The sequence below is a fragment of the Glossina fuscipes genome, unplaced genomic scaffold (genome assembly GCF_014805625.2).
Source record: "Glossina fuscipes isolate IAEA_lab_2018 unplaced genomic scaffold, Yale_Gfus_2 61051, whole genome shotgun sequence".
Classification (NCBI taxonomy): domain Eukaryota; kingdom Metazoa; phylum Arthropoda; class Insecta; order Diptera; family Glossinidae; genus Glossina; species Glossina fuscipes.
The window spans coordinates 790809-812580 of record NW_024003300.1 but is presented as its reverse complement, the minus strand read 5'-3'; the positions used below and the strand labels follow the sequence as shown (position 1 = coordinate 812580).

The 21772-nt window shown below is 34.0% G+C and overlaps 1 protein-coding gene across 5 annotated transcripts; it reads left to right on the top strand.

Annotated features, from left to right (window-relative positions):
* Nucleotides 1–463: 463 nt before the first annotated feature.
* On the top strand, nucleotides 464–9531 carry LOC119643487. 5 transcript variants are annotated; one of them, XM_038042841.1, is made up of 3 exons: nucleotides 464–1116; nucleotides 5425–5993; nucleotides 8426–9531. In XM_038042841.1, exons 2-3 carry the CDS (start codon nucleotides 5624–5626, stop codon nucleotides 9268–9270), a joined length of 1215 nt encoding a protein of 404 aa, XP_037898769.1. In that variant the 5' UTR covers nucleotides 464–1116; nucleotides 5425–5623; the 3' UTR covers nucleotides 9271–9531. The 5 variants fall into 5 exon arrangements, with proteins under 5 accessions (XP_037898769.1, XP_037898770.1, XP_037898768.1 ...); XM_038042842.1 differs by lacking the exon at nucleotides 464–1116 and adding an exon at nucleotides 4708–5064; XM_038042840.1 differs by lacking the exon at nucleotides 464–1116 and adding an exon at nucleotides 4708–5204 and having other exon boundaries at nucleotides 5305–5993.
* The last annotated feature ends 12241 nt before the right edge of the window (nucleotides 9532–21772 follow it).

Sequence of the window (21772 nt, the reverse complement as noted above, 5' to 3'; positions counted from 1 at the left end):
AGTTGCACTTTCATATTTCATGGCACTAATCAAAAAATTTTGGAAAAAGTAAAGATTAACATAAAATAACAATAACGTCTTATTACAGTGAATAATACAAAACTCGTAGCATAATATATATAATATGTAATGTATATCGTATGGTATAATATATAATATATAATGTATAATATACGGTATAATATACAACATATAAATAACCATTGTTCTTCTCTGGGTTCTACGCCAATAAATATATTTCGTCAGTACTTTCTTTTTGAAATGAGTTTCGGTTGTCATTTGATGTATGCTGTTGTTTTTGTATATTCAGTGTATCTGTAATACTTGTAGCGCCTCTTATGACTGTTATGCAGAAAAAATTCGCGGCATTTTGCCTTGCTTTGATTTTCATTACTATTCATAAGTGAGCAGGGAACATAAGTGTTTTGGAACGAGTTAAATATACTTACCGAAGGCTGCGCACGTTGTGTTAGTCTGTATACACCATACTTCAGTGCTAGAATAAAATAAATGTATCACTGTGAATATGCTATGCATGTGTACTGTATTGTGTTGTATAGCTGCTGGTAGCGTTTATTATTGGACTCAAAACTATTGAAGGCGGTACTGTAGTTATGACCATTGTTGTTGCTGCTACTAATAAATGGAATGATGTTCGAGTTTTTAATGGTGTGGTATATATTACGTTCTCCTGCTGCTGTAAAGCTGACAAAGCTAACTCGCAAATAGCTTGTTTTTTAATAATAGAGACAACAGTAGTAGTAAATATGATAGTCTCATCAGGGAAACGCGATAGCTCGGTGAAAGTAATCACGCACTTCTCCAAGCTTACACCTTTTAATTCATATTAATAGTGCTTATGAACGGAAAAAAGACAAATAAAAATGAGCAAAATTAAAAAATCAAGCAATGGGTGTTGGTTCGTTTACAAGTGATTAAAATTTAAAAACATTAGCGGTGTTTTGTAGATTCAAAGCCCAACACGGTAATTGTTTGGCCGAATTTCCGAAATCTATCGAAGAACTGATTTTTTTGAAGCTATCAGACGCTAAGAAATGTATAAAATAAGAGCATTTCATTTTAATCCCTGTGCACTGAAATTAATAATTTTGAAAAGTAAGTATTATTGCCGACATTTGCTCTATAACTTAGTTCAGACATTATATTAATTTAGAGCTAGAGTGCCAAAAACTTTGACTACTTAGACAACAATTTATCTTAATTGCTTTTTCCAATCGCCATAGCCCAGTTTATGAACCCAAAAAGTAAAAAATCCGCCCAATATTTGGTTTTGATTATTTATGTAAATAATTTCTTCGTTTTAATATTTCGAGCACATTGGATTGTACACGTTTACTAATGTATGTTGACACTCTTGTAACTTAGCTATTTTTACTTTCGCTGCCTAGAACTACGTTTGCCATCTTATTTGTACTAAACACAAACGTGTAATTTTACATCTGCACAATCGCTTAGGGTATCAAATATATTTCGTATTAAAGTACGTGTTAGAGAACCCATGAAGTACAAATATTCTTGATCACTGCAAACAGCGTAATCGATTTATATGTAAGTCCTTATATGTCAATTTGCTAAAGTCAATCTTCTCTAAAAAGTAAACGCAAGCTTATCTTAACCTATAGGAAAAAATCAAGAATATTTCAATATACGGTGTTATAAGCCACATTACTTGTGTTAAGTTTGAGTACGCTGCACTAGGACAGACATGAGAGATCTACTCAACATCATTTTCTATGTCGATTGAAGGATCTTCGTCTTTTCATTTCTTATGTTCAACCTAACGTTCGCAATTTCCGAGACAGGTTGCTAAAATTTGGTGCATTAATATTTTTTGGGACCAAAAATGAAGGCTTTTAAGAATGAGTTACATGGACTCATTTCATTGGTCACTCCCCATATATTTGGAAAAGGCGCTATATGAACACAATTTGCCATTTTTAATATCGCTCAGCAAAGGTCGCTGAAATGTAATAAGTTGGCAATAATGAATGTACAATGTTGTTGAACCCCCTGTCGTGTAAGACGACTTAAAAAGAATAAGCTCTCATAGTGTTTTAGAATGAAACTTGATCTATATATAATATAGGGATGTAACTTTTAAAGGAATATAGGCTCTTGGACATAAGAAAATTGCGATGAACCCTCTTTTATCTACCGAAAAAAATAGGCGACGAATAATAAGTTGTTCGAGAAGAAAATTAAAGGTACTAAACTTGAGTCGCGTGGATTCACGTTTTGTATCCCGTTTCATTCAAATATTTTCATAAAAAGTAAATATTTGCACTGTAATAAATTTTATCTTCTGTATGTTGTAAACCAACTGAGGAATTGTATTAGGTGGATTAATGTAGAATGTTTTTTAATCGGTCTAATCAGATTATAAAGTTTTTGCTTGTTATTTTTTTTAAATATGTTACTTTTGGGCTTTGTTTTCTAATAAAAAGCCTTAATATATTTTCATAACAATTGTTAATATATTGTGGCATGAGAATCTTTCTGCCATATATTACGTATTGCAGTTATGCCGCAACATTCGACGCAATACATTTTCATTTACAGTATTATGATACAAATTTCATGATTTGCGAAATTAAATCCCATAAACACATTAAAAGATAATATAAGGAAGTAACGGAAGAATATAGGGAGTTTAGATCTGCACCGAATAGCTTTGTAGAAGGGATAAGTCCGTATACACAATTACAATAGAGACACAATACAATTAGAGACAACTGCATGAATAGGAAGAGCTCTGGGATATTTGGTTGCAAGAACTCGCAAATGAGACATGGGGCAAGCACCAAAATAAAAGCATAACAAAAACCAGTTCTTAGGAAAATGCACGCAGAGCATTATAAAATTTTATTCAAAAAGAGAAAAATTTATTTCTAACAAAAGTGAAAAATATGTTGTGGGAAATGTCTATCTGGTATAATATGTACAATTTTTATTATGCATAACTGCATAGATTTGAAACCGACATTGCTTCGGAAAAAATAGAAACTTTAAATTCGTTTCAGCATCGTTTGTCATTATTAGCAGATACCGAACTAAGGCTGCGCTCATTTATTTATCGGGACTATTGTAAAACTCGGTTCGAGAACATAAGAAAGCTGACACACAACTTAAAAATGCCGTATTTAAGATTTTCTTTAAGCCTTTGATTACTGCTTAATAAACCATTCAGCACTATTAAGTGTTTAATATGGATTTCGAATTAAATAAAACAAACCAACGTACGTAAACATGAAAACTTGAAGCAAAAGTTTGCACCCATTGTCTTCACCCGACGCACAGCAACAAAAAGTATCTGTATAAAGCTGAAATCTTTTTTTTTTTGCAGTGAAAGATGTCGGATTATTTGAGAAAAAAACTTAGTAGTGCGCAGGATTGATTCTTAATACACTATTAAGTTCGGTAAATAAAGAGAAATATCTGTATACACTAGCTTTCTGTCACAATTTTCACTACTACATTACGTCAAAAAAAATGGGACAACCAGTTGCAATGACATTCTAATAACATTGTCAACAGAATGTGCATAATATTTCGTTGTAATAAAAGATGGACATGAGAGTTGAAACTCCGAGCGCAAAGTAATATTAAAAGGCATTTTTATGAAAATAAATTTGCTTTGCTAGAAAATACACCCTGAAAATTGCCGCTGATTTGGTGTAATTGAATGCTTTCATAGAAAAAAGAAAAAAAAACAGGACCGTTGCTGATATTGTTTAATTAATTTTTATAAAATATATACTTAGAAATAACTGCTATGGAGATGTTCTACAAGGAGGTGCTGTACTAGACGAAATTATAATGAATTTGTTATAATTCCACACTTTCTAATTATGGTGATTTTTTGTGACTACCGAAGTCCTGCTGTAAGATCACATTTTGTGGTTTTTTAACCTCCACTAAAGAGTATCAAAACAAAATTTATCAAATATGAATAAAAGACGTCTAAAAATTACATTTTAATTTTCCCACAAAGAGCATGTGCGGTTTTCTTCTCAGTTGTATGTAAATAATACAAGTGGCGTTAATACAAACGATAAGGTTAGCTAATCCGCCACAAATCTACAAACGTTGAGAAAGTGCAATATGAAACAGAACCACAAGGCAATTTACTTTAGCAAGAAATTCATTAAGTGAAGATGAAATTGTGCAAAAAGTTCACAAATGCAAGCAGCTGCTTATTTGATGAGCGGTTGGACTCGGTAGCAAGACCGCATAAACTAACGGGTGAAAACACATTATTAATGAGAACAATACGAGAATGCTTGCATTCGTTGCATTGCGACTCAGTTTATCTTCGAGGACGAAGAACATTGCTTTTGAAAACGGAAATTTTTCATGCCAGACAACTGCTATACCTGCTGTTGGTACAAGAGTATATTAAGTTTGTGCGGATGTATACAACGCTCAGGAGGCATAGTCCCAACGTTCAATTCAGAACCGCTTTCTAAATTAAGCCAAGTTCGTCCGTCTATCCATCTGCCTGCTGTTTGTCCTTGTATTATTGTGTTTAGCCTATAGCTCGCAATCTCTTTAATATTTTGGTGAAATTTCAGAAAATGTCTCCGAAAATGATTCTGAAATGATCGGCATAAAAGAAAATTGTATCTTAAGTCTTTCTGTGTATTGTATATCTACAAATTTAATATATTCTGCACCGGTACACTAAACAAAAATTAAAATTTTTAAACAGTTCTTAACTTGAAAGGAACTTTAAAAACATTATTGTGCTTAATTTCATCAACTCGCCTTAAGCTGGACTTATAAAGCTTACTTTTTACCTTTAGGTAGACCGTTTATAAAAGGCTGTAAACACAACCAATTATTACAAAATTTTGTCCTTCCCTTGTTCATATAAAACTGTAGGGAGCACCCGCAAACTTTTGCCTACTTGTTACGAGCAGAAAGAAAGTTTACTTTTTTTGCTTTCTGGTATTGTGATAATTTATGCAAGGAAGATAAAGAATGCATGAAAACAACACGAGCTTACACGGAAATTGAAGCATAGTCATCCTTTAATACGCCATGGTAAGTAATTGTGAAGAAAACTAGAGTTACGCGTACAACCTTCCATTGTGTTTATATATCTCTTTTTTTATTTTACAAATTTTTTAATCGAATAAAATTCAGTTTTTGGGTCTATTGCAGTCCCTCATTCATCTAACGAGGTAAAGCTTCGAGAAAGTTGAGACGGACAAGAGATTTGACGTAGAAAATTGAAATAAATTAAATGTTAATTCATTTATTTGTATACATTACTCTTACTAGGTCTATTAACGCATTTACAATTGAATGCCATTTTAGTTTCGAGTTTATCGCCAGATAATTATAATACAAATAAACAAGATAGTCAATATCAATATATATATCATTTTATTATCTTTCGAGGAATACTTCAGCGAACAAAAATATAAAACGGCAACTGCGATAAGCGAAGCAGTGATTCCCTACTAATACATACAACAGAAACCGTGACTTGCAGTACGGGAACAAGAACGACAAACACAAAGCAGAAAGCACAGCAACGCCAAGACAACAAAAGCTGCTTATAAAGAGTAAAAGAAAAGTTGATTTAAATAAAGCCAAGATGACGGAAATGCTCTCGGAAACAATTTGCGGTGCTAAGCAAAACATTTGCAATCATAATTGTAACACTGATTGTCCAGCGTGCAGAAGTGTTTCTTTTGAGGGTGAAACATTGGCTGACGAAGAAGGATTTAGTGAGTTAGAAGAAGATGGAAAAGAAGAGGTTGATCGTAATGGAAGAGAAGGCGACCAGCAACAAATTCAATGTGAATTACATCAATCACACATCAACGAGCAATTGAAAACTACGCCAACGTTATCATTAGATGCCACAGGAACAGTTTGTAAACTACAAAGAACAAGTCTCGTACGTCCGAAACAAGAGTGCAGCTATGATAACAGTGTAGCTACGATCAATAAAGACGAAGAAGGTAACTCTTTTACTTACCCACTAGCGAAAGATTCCATTTATAATACACTGTAATCATCACTTATCCTATGTCCATTTACTAGTTGTCCCCTGTAATATGTCCGTTCAATACTAAGAATGAATATCCATACGTTAAGTCATAATTCGTTCTCTCATCGAGCGTCCACTTAGGTTTCCTAACTTCCTCTCCCCTATCTTAGCAAACCCATTAAAATTACGTCTGATAAATTAAAAATATTATAACAAGGTATTTTTAAACTTATGAAGGCAAATAAAACAAATAAGTATTAAGTTACTTGCATTAAAATCTCTACAAGACATACAGCATCTTTTTCTCAACACTCATTCAATGATGCTTACCACCGTTGGTCATATTTTGGCACCTCATTGTGCATTAACGTGATAAACAACGTTGTTAGTCGCGAATATACCAAAATGCAGCTGCTGCCAACAAACAATATATACAAATTCAGCATACCTTGCGTACACCACCGCCAGTGACACGAGTAACTTACGATGTTTTCACATAATGCCGCCATTATAAGCGTAGAAATGTACAACCAAAACGAATGACAACCAACTTAAAACGACAATAGACTAAGTTTTGCCTCTGCAGTACAGCACAAATAATTATCATTTTCCTACAACCTCAAGTAAACTTTCTACATATATTCATATACAAGCGACATTTATCTTTCGTTTAACAGTTGGTGAATTGACGATATGTATTCTCAGCAGCGATCATTTTGCTTTGCAGTAGTAAATATTTCTAATAGGTGTTTGCATTAATTTTGAGAAAGGACAGGTAAACATTATAAAGAAATGGGAAATAGAACTGTACATAACGATTAAATTCGATGATTTTTACCTTTCTCTACCTAAGCTAACAGCTTTTAATTTAGTATACTTGAGATATTCAGTGTATAAAGGCGCTAATCATAGAACGCTCGAAATTTCATTTTTGACCTTCATTACTTTTGTAATGAAGGCTCGAATTGACTGAAAATGCCATTTTGGCCACTTGGTGCAATAGATGTCCAGAATACACTGTTGCAGTTCGAATGGGAAAATCTGCAACACTCAGCGTACTCAACAAGCATGGTGCCGTCTGATTAACACTTGTTCAGATCGCTGCAGCATGGTTTGGTTGACACGCGGTTCCGCAAAATTAAAGAAATTTTCTTTTCAACAGTTTAAAATTTACAAACAAAAAACCCCACTTTTAATTGACAAATTTCAAAAGAATTATTTTTCATGCAAAGTGAGCCTTTCAACGCAGCCATATTGAACATAGATGTTTACTTACTTATATTATATTTAATTGTTACATTCCTGCGTTGGTGTCTTTGAATTACTCATTAATTTCTTTCTTTTCTTACATTCCTTTTTTATTGTAAGCGATCAATCCTTAATGAAATCTAGCCAAAAATGAGCGGACAGGTCTGCACTTCCAATAACACCGACATTTAGCGAACCAAAACTAGGTCCTCCTTTCCTTCAAAAATTTAATTTATTCTCTTCATTTATGTAGATTTACTGTACAATATAACAAGTAAGAAAGTTATATTCGGAGAGGGCCGAGTCTCGCACACCTACCACTGTACTTCTCGCATTCAATTCCCCAAGTCTTTTTATTTGATACCCATATTACTGGAAAATTGTAATCGCGGTATCACTGTATTCATTTTAGAATTAACCCAGTTTTATGCAGATAATATGTCTTCATTTGAAGAAAATACAAAATAATTTTAAATTTTATTCTGTGTCCCTTATGATAAACCAGCATGAAAAATTGGAAAAAATAAAATTTGCTCAAAAGTAATTTTGTGTAGCCATGATCGATTTTTTTTCATTTCTGCACGTAAAAAGTAGACTGAGTTCTGAAATTTTTGTTAAGAACAATAGAACTGCACACAGTTTATGTTCCACTACGGGCTTTTGCTCTGAATCAATTTGGCCCATTTTCAATATCAACCTGCGTGCAACAACTTCTAACGTTTCTAACAAATTTGAAATTAATATCATTATTTTCTCAACCTCTCCTGGTTGAACAACAAACACCAGAACAGAATTTCACCCTGATCAAGAATATATACACTGTATAGCGTTTCTGAAGCTTTCTTTTGGGTGTTACATACGTTATGAAAAAAAAAAAAAAATGAAGTGAGAATAAAAATATACGTCCACCCTAACCTTAACGTAACTACAATTTAATATATTTTATAATACAAAATTTATAAAATTGAAAGTTTCGGTTTGTAAAATAAATAAAGTTGACCAAAAATTCAATTATCTCATTGTATAATATAAATTATTTTATTTAAATGTTTTCTTTAACTTTTGCCAAGATACCATTTTTTTCCATTTTTACTTTTTTATAATTTTAAACCGTCCTTAATTAACGCTTTCTTAATTTGAGTGTGTTATTTTCAGATACACGCTTACAACCGATTAGTAACAAAAGTAACGAGAATGAGTGTGATGAGATTGAAGGTGTTGCTGATGAAAATGATGACGATGAAGAAAGCTGTAATAATATAAAACAAATGAACTTATTTATGAACCATGAAAAGTATGAAAAATATCGCGATAAATTTGGTATACTTTATAATGATGAAAACATTAACGATGACTGCAATAATAAAAAAAGCCAGTTATTCGGACACCAACCGAGATACTCCAAGAAATCGCACAGTGTTGGCGTATCTGATAAGGATGAAACTGAAACTTATGATATAATTCATCAAACAAAAAATCGTAACGCAACTAAACCAATAGATGCAGTACCAGGAAATATAATTTCTTCAAAACCTACACTAATGCAAATTTCACCTGCCCAATTTCAATTCCCACCATTTAGCCGATACATTCAACATCAACGGAATCTACCTCCAGATTTTACGCAAACATATACCTCGGGTAATAGTCCAGAGCAACGTCAGAATGCGCACCAGGAACATGAAAGGTTAAATACAACAAATAGATTAGGCATTGAAACATCACCATATATCAATACAAACTTTAGCAGCCTTTTAGATGTCTTAGGTGGCAGCTATTGCGGCCAAGCAAGTCAAAAAATTAGTGCTGGTAATAGTAATGGCAACTCTAATTTCAGCGCAGGCTTGAACGAGGATAAGTTTTCCATTATTCATAATGCTCCAGTAAATAGCCATGAATTTTTAACGAAAAAATATTATCATCCTTTATTTGCTCATGGCGTTTGCCGTTGGCCAGGTTGTGAACTAGGTCTACAGGATATTAATGCTTTCGTCAAGTAAGTATGTGTCTTAGATTTTAAACTTCCCCCATTTATCATATGTATCAGCCTTTACGTAATGAACCATATCGCTTATTTAGAATGTAACGGTTTGAACACAAGTTTTGGACATAACTAATATGTCGAAAGCCTGTTATCGATTTTTGTATGCATAATGCTTAATGCTAAACTAAGATACGCGATCAAACAAAGGGCTGATGTATGTGATTTGGCAAAGGTTTTTCCTCTTTTTGTCAATGTAATAAACCTAGAAGAAAACTTAAATCATGTAGTTTTATTGAAAATGAAATATTTCAGATTCAACGCACTGTAATGTGCGCTTTTCCGTATTACGGTACCGTATTACGGTGCTGAGATCCTAATTTTATCAACTCAAATTTTAATAATACAAACATAGAAAATTTTTTTCAAACTTTGAACTGTGGCAATATATTGTACAGATGATTCTTTCTCCAGCTAACATTTTAGGAAGGTTGTAAGAATTTTAATCAAATTACCGTATTTTATTAGTTTTTTATTGGCTACTTCTCAGATTTATTTTTTGTCACTCAATTATAATTTTCTAGTAATGGATTTATCACAACACTTATGAACCGACGTCAGAAAAGCAAGAACGTTATTTTCATCGAAAATTAGCTCGACGAGGATTATTCGTTGATTCACCTTGATTTTCAATATTTAAACCTTTCGATTATTGAAATTTGGTGTATATTTTGAAGGTAACTTTTGACTTAAGCAGGGCCAAAAAGAGGTAAAATAAAGTATTTATAGCGATCCCTCTACCATGTTCGTGTTCAATTTGTTGCCATTTGATACCATACCCGTGATAATTTAGCCTTCTTTGCGAAGACACGCCCATCATGCTATTTCTAGATATTGTCGGCCTATTTCGACAAAAGCTTATCCAATTGACGGGCAACATTTACGAATCCTCACAGTTGTAAGAAAGACGATACCAAGCTTAAATTTGACACAAGTATTCCTGGATTGAGTAAAAATATGAGATAAAAAATAAGTATAGTCTGTTCACACATATACTTACAAAACAGAAGAAGCTAAAAACAATCTCGAAAAACACCGTCACTAACTATAAACTATAACTATAAAGGGAAGCGGAAGGCCTGGGATTTGAATTTGAACAATTTAAAACTAACTAGATTAAATGCTATACCAAAAGCAGTGAGTACCACATCCATGCAAAAGCCACGTCTTAAACCATAGGAACAAAAGTTTAATATGTTCGTAATAGTTGCTCTTCTTTTTGATAATTCCGGCTGAAATAGAGAAAGAGAGTCAACTACTGAGGAAACTACTCCCGCAATGCGTTTATTTTCAAAAAAGGTTCAAAATCTTTGAGATAACTTCGTACAACCCACCAGAGCATGAGTAGTCATGATGGGCCGTAAGGCCCATATTCACGATTTTATTTTAGTGACCTTAAACCGTGTCATACGTTATTTTCTGACATGAACAAACTTAGAATTGAAATCGAGTTTATGACTTGCTATAAGTAATCGGAACCAGCAGAAGAAAACTTAAATTGCAATTATTGAGCAAACAGATTCGACGATAAGATTAATAATAAGTGAGGACTTTATCACCTGAACGTATTTGCAATAATTTTGATGATTGAGGCAAATGCATCTATGCCTTGCAGTACAGTAGACGCCATAGTTGCACGCAGAATTACTTTTCATACATTTTTTTAAAAGGTTCTTATTCCTATTTGCATAGCATTCAATTATTTTGTTGAACCACGGCAGGCGATCGCTTCGAAGGAGGACTTGCCTAATTAGAACAGATGCAAAATACATTATAAAAGCAGAATACGTTATAAAAGGGATTTCCATTAGAATTCAATTAGAATTTCCATATTCTTAGCAGAAAAATTGAGCATAATGTGTGAAAGATGAGGTTTAAGCATTAAAATTTTGGTTTTGTCAAAATCATATTGTACATTCGAGCAAGTGCGATTTGACGTGTTACAGTTTTTCGTGCTTGTAATGAAAGGATACACAATTTGCTGGATGATGGGGACACTCATGTAAATTAAGAGATGGACGATTTATAACTATTTCCGAAAAATTGGAAAAGCAAAGATAAAATAGAGTGCCCTTACAGTTAGGAGTGTTTCATTAAAACCCAAACAGTAAAATCGTATACTCACTGGGGTTTATCACGAGGATTAATTTCTTTTATTAGGCACTCAAGTGCCCGCAACGATCTGTTTAACATAAATTCCTTTCTTTGCGTCGGAACTAAAATTTTAAAGGATCAGATCGCTCTAAATTGAGATGGAGCCAATTTGAAAATATTAATACGATTTAGATTGACAAGAAGCAAGTTTTTGTGTTTTCACCTGAGCCAATATTGTTTTTCGGGAGAGCATTGCTATCAAGGGCACGTTACTCGTAATAGATGTAGGAGAATTTACTATTGTTTATATTTGAGATTTACACACTGAGAGACTACTGTCGCATCAGCGTACCTAACACGAGGAGGCTTTGTTAGTATTATCAATTAATATTTCGATGGAAGAAATTTTAATCTTTTGTGAATACAAATGTTAAGCGTTCGATGTTTTTGTCGAATTGGTCGATTACCGGTCTGTAGGCTCTATCGTTGACGTTGAGGGAGTGCGCCGAGCAACATGGCCGGCAAGCTTCACGCGATACCGGGAGTAAAGGACCATAAGTTACGCTATAAGTTGCTCTTATATAAGTTTGAAGAGAAGCTGGATGCTTTAAGTAGCGACACTCATCCAATATGGTTTTAATTTTGTTTTATTTTCTCAACAACGCCGTCAATTCTTTTCCGATTTCCCAAACATCCTTTTTTTTACTCACAAAGAAACTTATAAAAATCAATGGCGCGCTTCCTGCAGTCAGAACAAGACCAACCTAGTTCCTTCATTTGATCCAAGACCGCGTCTGCAGCTCGGCCGATTAAGGAAAATTCTGAAGAAAAATTTATTGAAGTGAAAAAAAGAAAGAAGAGTTTATTATGGTTAATTACAATAGCACACAATATTTGCATTTCCATTAAGAGAGCAACGTTAAGTATGGAAAATGGTAAATAAAAAGAAAATTAACAACGGAGATTCTGAAAAAAAAACAACAAATCAGGCCAAGAAGAAAACAAGAAATAAGATAATAATCAAAAGAAACGGTACAAAACAGAAGAATTTGGAACCTTCAATTTCACTCAAAGTTTTTTTTTAAGGGTTTATAGATTAAACAGACTTTGATGACGATAAATAGCACCAACCTGAAAAATTTGGAAAACAAACCAAAATTGATCCAAAAAACAGATCACAAAGGAGACTACACACAACAGCACTTAGTCTTGACCATAAAAAAAAATACAATATTATCTATCAATTTGATTCAAACAAATACATATAAAATTTAATATTGAATTTCTATTCACAATTATTTAGGCACTGTTTAGACTTAATAACTAATTTAAGTAATAAAATGGGAAAAAGATTTACATAATTTATAAGCGAGCACAGTATGCCAAACTGATGGTTATTTTCCCGCAATTAGTTAAACTAAAGTGTGTGTTTGCAGAACTCTTAAACTAAAAACAATCTTAACTTAAGCAAGGTTTAATAATTCTTCTTTTTGAACGAGAAAAAGAAGCGAAGGAACTATGTTTAATTTAAGCCAAACTATTGAAATCAAACAATTTCTTTTAAAAAAGTATTTTTATAGTCTGAAGATTAACTTTGTCCATCATTGTTCACCTTAAAGCTCTTGTGCAATTTAGGTGAAGATTACGGTATAATTGACAACAACTCACGATTTTATTTTAAAATTTATTTAATGAAACAATAGAAAATTGCTTAAATCCGATTCTTTACATATTGAAAAAGAAAAATTGGTTTGATATGCATATGCATAAGAACACAGATATAGTTATTTGTATATATACCTATGTTGACAGATATTTACAATACATTATAACAATTTATAAAGCAAAGATTCACTGGGGAGTTACGTAGATGTACTTCGATTCCTTGGAAGGAAGACGGTGCAAATCATTATCCCATTTACGTAGCACCCGCGCACTTCCTTAATGTGTTGTACAAGAGGAGGAGCAGGAGGATGAATTATGTTTTCACTATATATATCTGATTTTATCTTCTTGCACTGCCTGCCGCCTTTCTTGGTGCACATTTGTGACCTTTTAGATCTTCCACCGTAACTGTGGCTACTTTAGCAGCATTTTTTCAAATTATGTTTTTAATTTAAATGGTCACAACAATTAGTTATCTCAGCAAAGTAATCGCGTAACTGAATGTCACGTTTTTTGGGATTACGTAAGCACAATAGATGTCAAATACTCTTGCCAAATTACGCGAAACAAAAGAGCTCAGGGCGTTAGTATTAAATATTCAGAGTTTGCATTGATTGCCTGGAATGGCATTTATAAAAGTAAACAGGTTTAAATTGAACACAAAAGAATCATTCGCTTGTGTTTTACCAGTGTTAGTGGAAAAAAAAGACAATTTAAATATTTGAAAAAAGGAAAGGAGGTTTAATAAAGTAATAAAATAACCGAAGAAAACAATTTTAAAGGAAAAAAAGGAGGGAAGGAAGGGGAATCGTGAGAGAAAAATTAAGAAGGAATATATATATTAAATTTTTTGCTTTTTCGTTGTGATTTTTTCTTTCCCTTTTTTTTTGTATTCCCCATGATAACAACCAAAACAACATCAGCCCGTCTCCCTATGGAGATTGGGTCTGATCTTATAACTACTGATAGAGACTGTTTTGAAGATTTTTACATGAACGCCACTGGGCACACCAAGAAATCGACAAAGGGTGAGAATAATATTCTTTTATCTGCTAACGGAGAACCTAACACAAACGTTTTAATTGCGCTGGTAAACAGACTATCGACAAGCCCTCTGATTTGGGTGCCACAGCCGCCACAAATTTCGAAATCAATTTGACCGATTGCCTTTCCAACTGCAATTTTGTCGTTTTTGTCGAAACGTGTGCGGACGCAGAAGGAAATCGCATCAATATTAACTCCAATCTCTATTTCTATGATTACTTGAAGGATTTCGGTATGTACGCTTTTAAATTCTTTTTATTAAATTCATTATTCATAACAAAATTGTTAGCATTGGCAGCGGAGCTGAAAAGCAGTTTGGCTCTACCTCTGCTGACAACTTTTAATTCTTTTAAGCCGTACATACCGAGGCCGTTCACTGAGAGATTTGGAGTTATTCGAAACATCCCATGCACGTATAGTGTCGATGATATAATTAAAAACGCCGTATCCGATATTCCGATTAAGTCCGCTAACCGTTTCCAGAGAAGAAATCCCAACAACAAAGACGAGTGGATTCCCACAACCAGCATCAAAGTTGGCTTCAAAGGGAGAGCCCTCCCTAAGTCAATAAAATTTAATTATTGTTATCTGCCGGTTGAATACTTTGTACCCACTTTAAAGCAGTGGTTTGAGTGCGGTAGATACGGTCACGTGTCAAAATTCTGCAAAGCTAAAGAGAGTAGGTGCGTTAACTGCGGGAAGTCTCCGAATTGTGTGAACTGTGAGACGATGAAGTGCTTGTCCTGTGGTTCAGGTGAGCACAACACTCTCAATAAGTGTTGCCCTAACAGGGAACTCGAATCAAATATAAACAGGATCATGGCAATTAAAAATCTTTCGTATACAGAGGTAAAAGAGAAATTTTCCGCAAATTATCTCGAATGTCTCGATGACATCACTTATGATGACAACTTCCCTCCACTGGGGAACACGTCTGCAATTTCGACCAAGGATGATAATCAAAACGCCAACAAAATCTTAACCAAAAATAAATATAATGCTGTCGTCAAAATGATATCGGTTCCTTCCAAATCTCCTCGCAGTTCACCCACCAAGCCTTCTCCCAATACACCCCCCAAGTCGTCTGGAACAAGCCTTCTTGGACCGATAATTTCAAACAACTATGTGCGGTCCTCAGAACTTAAAAGATTAATTCTTGCGATTCAAGAAAGTATCCGTCTGATGATCCCTCATAATCTTATCAAAGAATTTGAAGAAAATATTTCTGGCTGTGCCATTTCTTGCTCCGTTCAAGCACCCAGTACTACGAGGGAATCCGCTGGGGTTCTTTTTCAAGTTTTAACATGATGTCCTTTTTACAATATAATATTCAAAGTGTCCGACGTAACCTATCGTTTTCACTTAAACTCAAACAAAGTTGACTTCTGCATCTTCAGGGAAGTTTTTCTGAAAGATGAAAATTGTTTCGAAGTTAAAGTTTCGAATTATGCCTCAGCCACCAAATGCCGAAATGTTGGCTATGGCGGTGTTAGTATTTTAGTTAAGAAAGGTGTCAATTTCGGACGTATTCCCTATAACTCTGCTGTTGACATTATCATCCTCAAAACCATGAACCTGAAACCGAATCTTTTCATAGCATTATGCTACTTTCCACCCAGTCTCGATGTGCAAACCTTTCGTGATGAGATTCAGAGATTGTGTAACTTTCTTGACGGTGAACAAAATGTGATTCTAGCTGGAGATTTCAATGCAAGACATTGCTTGTATGGCGATCAATTCCAGCAGTTTCAGTGTCTTAAATAATGGCAATACTTCCTTTCACTGTAACCGGGACGGTTGTACGGCTAACAGTGTCTTGGATCTAACTTTCTCGAATTCAACTATTTTATCTTTCAACTGGAACACGTCCAACGATTCCGTTGGTAAAAGTCAGCACTCTCCCATTTTATTCCACAGTTGTAACAATTCCGTTAAGAAAATAGAAAATTTCATTTCACACAACTCCTTATGGACAGTCTGTTGATCTTCCGTCTGATTTGTCATCGATTCAAAGTGCCTTTCACTCTGTGATCAGGTCTGCTAGAACCAACTTTCCTGACATTGAATCCTTCTCACCTAAACCTTGGTGGAACTCTTCCCTGTCAAAACTTTTTCGCAAATACCAAGCTGCAAGGAAAAAAATGAGTAAATATGTCAATCCAGCCAACTACATTGAATATATGAAAACACTGAAAGAATGGAGGTCTGCAGTTAGAAAGGCGAAAAGAACACGTAGAGCTATCGCGATTAAAGATTTATGTGGTAACGGCAACCCATGTTCTTTCTGGAACTATATCAACGGTCATCGACATTCTAGTCGAAAATTAAGCGGTTCTACTGTATGGAATGACCATGATAATAAAAAATACTTAGATATGCTCAAGAGCTAAGTTCCAATTGTCAATCCGTTTACAATGCCTTCAATTCCTTTTAGTAGTCTCAGCAACACACCCTTTTCATTGCATGAGCTAACGTATGTTTTACATTCCAGAAAGATTGCTACTGCTGCAGGTTGTGATGGAGTCAAGTACGACATGCTCAGAGCATTGTCTGGAGGAAGCCTTAGCATTCTCTTGCATGCAATTAACAACTGCTGGTCCATCAACTTTATACCCTCAGATTTGCGATGCATCAAAATAGTTCCCATTCCTAAGGCAGGTAAAGACTTAAATGATTTAAGTAGCTTCAGACCAATTTCACTGATATCTGTATTCATAAAGACTATCAACCTCATGGTTAAGGAGAGACTAACTGGTTTCCTGAAAACTGAGAACATTATTCCAGCTTGTTCTTACGCCTATCAAAAACGCAAATCTACGAATATGTGCGTTAATAAACTATGTTTTTTCATAGCTAGCTTTAAAAAAGAAGGGAAAATGGTTGTCATGCTTTCCCTGGACATCAGCAAAGCCTATGACTGTGTCAACTTGATTAAGCTTGGTAGAATTCTCTTAAACTTTTCGATTCCTCTTCAAATTCGGCTGTGGATACTTAATTTTTTATCCAAGCGTGTGTTGGTCATAGGTACTGAGAAAGTTGAAATACACGGTGGTAACCCAAAAGGCAGCTGTTTAAGCCCCATACTCTTCAATCTGTACGCAGCTTCTTTGCATGATCTTCAAGATGACAAAACTCATATTGTTCAATATGCAAGTGATTTCCTAATTGTACTTGCGGACTCATCCTTTTCAGCTGCTGTCAATAACCTCTCAATGAAAGCGAACTTATTTTTCGATGCATGCGCTGATCTTAATTTATAATTTAACCCCAGCAAAACAAATACTATCTATTTTGCCAAACGTTCTAAACGTGAAGTCAGACTTCTTATCAAAGGTACCCAAGTTAATCAGGTAAAATCTCTTCGATTTCTTGGGAGAATTTTAAATGACAGCTTAACCCTTCGTGGGCATTATGAAAAGGCGTTCAGAGACTGTGAATCTGGATGCAACATCATCAAACTCATGACAAACAATCAGGCAGGCTTGCCAGGTCCAAAATTGAATTTGGACATTCCACATGTTGCAATTTCCCAAAATGTATTGAGAAACGTATACAAGCATTTGAAAACCGAATGTTGAAGCGTTGTACTGGACTGACCCACTCAACTCCTCAACATATTCTCAATGTCATATCCGGTGAGTGGCCCATTTGTGAAAGAGCCCTTTTTTACACTGCCAAGGAGTTAATCAAAGTCAAGATCATAAATCCTTCCTTTTTCCAAGAAATTATATCTCTCAGTGATACTATCACTTGCAGCTATACTTTTTGCTGTCAAAAACTTCGTCATATTTAATCTAACTTATTTAAATTCCTCCCTTGAATTTCATTACCAGCAAATGCATGAACATTCTCGAATCGAACTCTACCTCAAAACAAAATGTCAACTTCTCTTGTATGAGGATGTTATGCCAAGAAAAGCTCCTTTTTTATTACAACAACGGCTACGATATACATGCCACCGACGGTTCCGTCGGACATAATGTATCTGGCTTTTCGGTCGTGAAACATCTATCTAAAACAGTACATCGAGTCAAAGTGGCGGAGGAACTTTCCTCAACTTTTATTGAGTTGCTCGCCATTCGACATGCTATTAATGTTGCTATCTCCGATGGTATCGGAAGGTTTGTTATTTTTTCTGACAGCAGGTCAGCTCTACTTCTAATAAATAAAAGAGATGCAGAGAATCAATATGTGTTTGATATTCATAAGATGTTGCATGAATCTCAAGTAGATGACTGTCACCTCGGTACCTGGCCACTGCGGCTTTCTTTTTAAATGTAAAAGCCGATTTTCATGCAGGGAGAGCTGGTGTTGATGGGACAATTTTGTCCATCAAATATACTCCCAATGAAGCAATTCTGGCAGTTCGCAACCACATCCTTCAACAACTAAACTACGAATTTAAAGAGATCGCGCGCGTTTAATCCAATCGCCTTTTCTATAAATTAAATCCCACATTTCAATTCAAACCCTTTTCTGTATCCTCTTTTAATTCCTGGCAAATCAAAATTCTTTATAGACTCAATAGAGGTCACACTTATGATAAAGTTTATTTAAAAATGATTCGTGCTATACTATGTGATGTTTGTGAAGTTTGCAATGTTGTTGAGTCTGCTGAGCATCTAATCTTCAGATGTCACAGGCTTGATGGCATTAGAGATTCCTTTAGCTTCTTCAAGTTAAATGGCTGTCTCCTCGATCTCTTTGCAGCAAAAAATGCACGTCATCTCGGGGAACTAAATTGTTTTATTAGAAAAGCTAATTTATGCTTTTAAAATTTATTTTTCTCTTCTTCTTTCTTTTTTTTTTTTCTTTTGTTTTTGCGTTCAATCATCTTCTATTACCATAGCATTCCTTTTTCGTTTTCAGCCAAAGTTTGCAACACTGTTTGACTTTCAAGAACACAAGAAGCACAATTTCACACACACAATTATACTTAAAATGCTGGCTCCAGTTATTACGGCCGCTCTTTTTATTGTTACGTTTTGTACATAATTGTGACCAAAAATTACGACAGTTTATTGGACATATAAGCCACAAATCTATTGGCTTGGTCCATCTCCATTCAACATACCAAAAAAAAAAAAAAAAACAAAAAAAAATAAATTTCAAACAAAATTAATTACTTTCAAACAGTTGAATCAAAACAAAAAATATTAACAATCAAAGCAACAACAAAACAGGATATTCTTAACCGAAAACGTTTGAGTTAGTCACAGAAATCAAAATTGCGAAAAAGAAAACGTTTTCCTTTAAGATTTTTCACAAAATGTTTGAGTGAACATATAAACCATATTCATTATTGGTTTAGTCAATTTAATCTCAACACATCAAAAGAAAAAAAATTGTAAAAGTCAAGTAATAAAGTTTTAAATGCTATTAAATAATGGTTTTCGTCGTGCTTCGATACATCATTTTATACTATTTGCTGGAAGCGAGCCGAACGTTGTGACATAGAATTGTTATGAGACCGAAAAGGCTCTGTAGACTGCTTCCAATCCCCATACACACCCATACACCATATATACTGGATGTATTTACAAATATTTTTTGTATGTATTCATACTATATATAAAATTATCTTCTTTTCGACGAAATTAGAGTAGAACCCTTAAGCATTTAACTAAGTTCCTTATCATCATCGTAGAAATCACTTGGAATATGATGAAAGAGAAAATTGTCATGTTTCTTTTTCAACTTCAGTACCTTGGCGTTGAGTGACGTATCGACCTTAATATTTTTCTTTAATAATTGTTGGACGATTTCTCGAAAGTGTGTTTCATATCGATTTGTTTCTGGAACAAATTGCGTGTGCTAAATGTCGCCCTCCTTTCTTTACGTTTATTTTACTAAACAAAACCAAACAAATGTTCAATGTTAAATAATAAATAACGTACGTGTACTTACTTGTGCTTCCTCGCAGTAGTCAGCATCTCGTCCTTAAACAGCACATCTATTGCTTGCTAAGAACATAAAAATCAATTAGAAACAGGCAGAAAATCGCACTTTAAAGATTTACTCACCGCGCTACTCTCTTGGTGGAGGCAAATGCATCACTATCTATAGATTTGACCGGAGCGCCAAATTTTCGTTTCCTTCTTCGGGATGATCCGAAATTAAAAGTAACAACCCTTTCAGTTGTTCCATGTGAGCTGATTCGCAATTACAACTATTGAACATTAAAAAGAGTTAATATAAACAAATGAAATGCTTACATTTGGTTCTTTAGAATTATATATAATATAATATTGTTTGTCTTTATTAAGTAATGACAATTACATCCATTAATACGCAAAGAATCATTACCAAATTCTTTTTTCTTTTGGTGTATCCCAAAAATTATAAAGTGCATGGTTTGTTCCAAAATAATTTCTTTCACAAGACGTCGACAGACGTTTATGCAGACGTTTATTTTTAAAAAATATCAAATTAACAGCTTTATATGCGCTAGTAACAAACTGTTATGATGTGAAATTAATTAACATGATTTTTTCTGCTTAAGAAAACCTTCACCTAAATTATAAATATGTGAAACCAAAAGCAATTTTAAAAGCAGGTTCGTGCAAAAGATTAATATTTTATATGCAAAATATTTCACACTTCGCTTTATATATAACTTTAAGACATTTTTATTTATTTCGTTTAACAATATTTTTTCTTCAATCAAACAATGTACTCAGGTATAGTTCAAACGTGACTTGCGTTTTGCTCTCACACAATCACATTAGCAATGGTAATAAAACCCATGATCATTTAAGGGTACACAATATAAAAAAAAATGTATATAAGATTCTTTTTTAAATAAGCTCATATTTTTGGATTAAGTGAATATTGAACAAAGAAAAAAGGAAGTGCTAATGGACTTGCCAACGCATCAACAGTTACCGGTAAATTAGTTTTCCTGTTTAATATACCTGGTTTTATGTGCATCGAACAATTTTTGATAGTGTTATACTTTTTGATACTGCTTGTGTAAATAAAATAATACAATTAAGAAGATTATTTTATCCTATACCCCTTATGACAAAGGGTTTATGAAGATTGTGCTATAGTATGTAACTCTCCAAAGGCCGTCAGAAAGACCTATCTTTCATTATACCGATCGATTCAGAATCATTTTCTAGATCGATCTAAGCTTGTTTGTTCGTATATATTTGCGTTCAGGTCACAATTTTTCAGACATTTTGATGAATTTTGCCCCGTTGCCGTTGATACAATAACAAACGCTATTGCAAATAGTTCGAACCGGTCCACCTTTTCGACCATTGCCCACATAATGCCTTATTTTAGAAATTCGTTACACGGAGAGAATTGTAATTCTCAAAATTTCTCGACAAAAGTCACTAATAATAGTATTTTTACATTCTAAACTGGTATGAAAAAAACTGCCTACGAAAACTGCATTTTTATATTGTCCAGAGATATAATTTCCAATATTTCATGAGGAAAATTTGTTAATAATAGTAAATTGACAAAAGATATATAAGCCATATAACAATTCGCATGTCATGAAAGCCTAACTGTAAATGTTTTGTAATGAAAATTTTTACCAATTAACTTGACAAGATTCAAGTCAGACTCCACTGGACCCCGTAAAAGATTTCTCACGAATAGTGAGAATTCGGATAATACAGGTTTTATTTTTAAATCCCTAATGC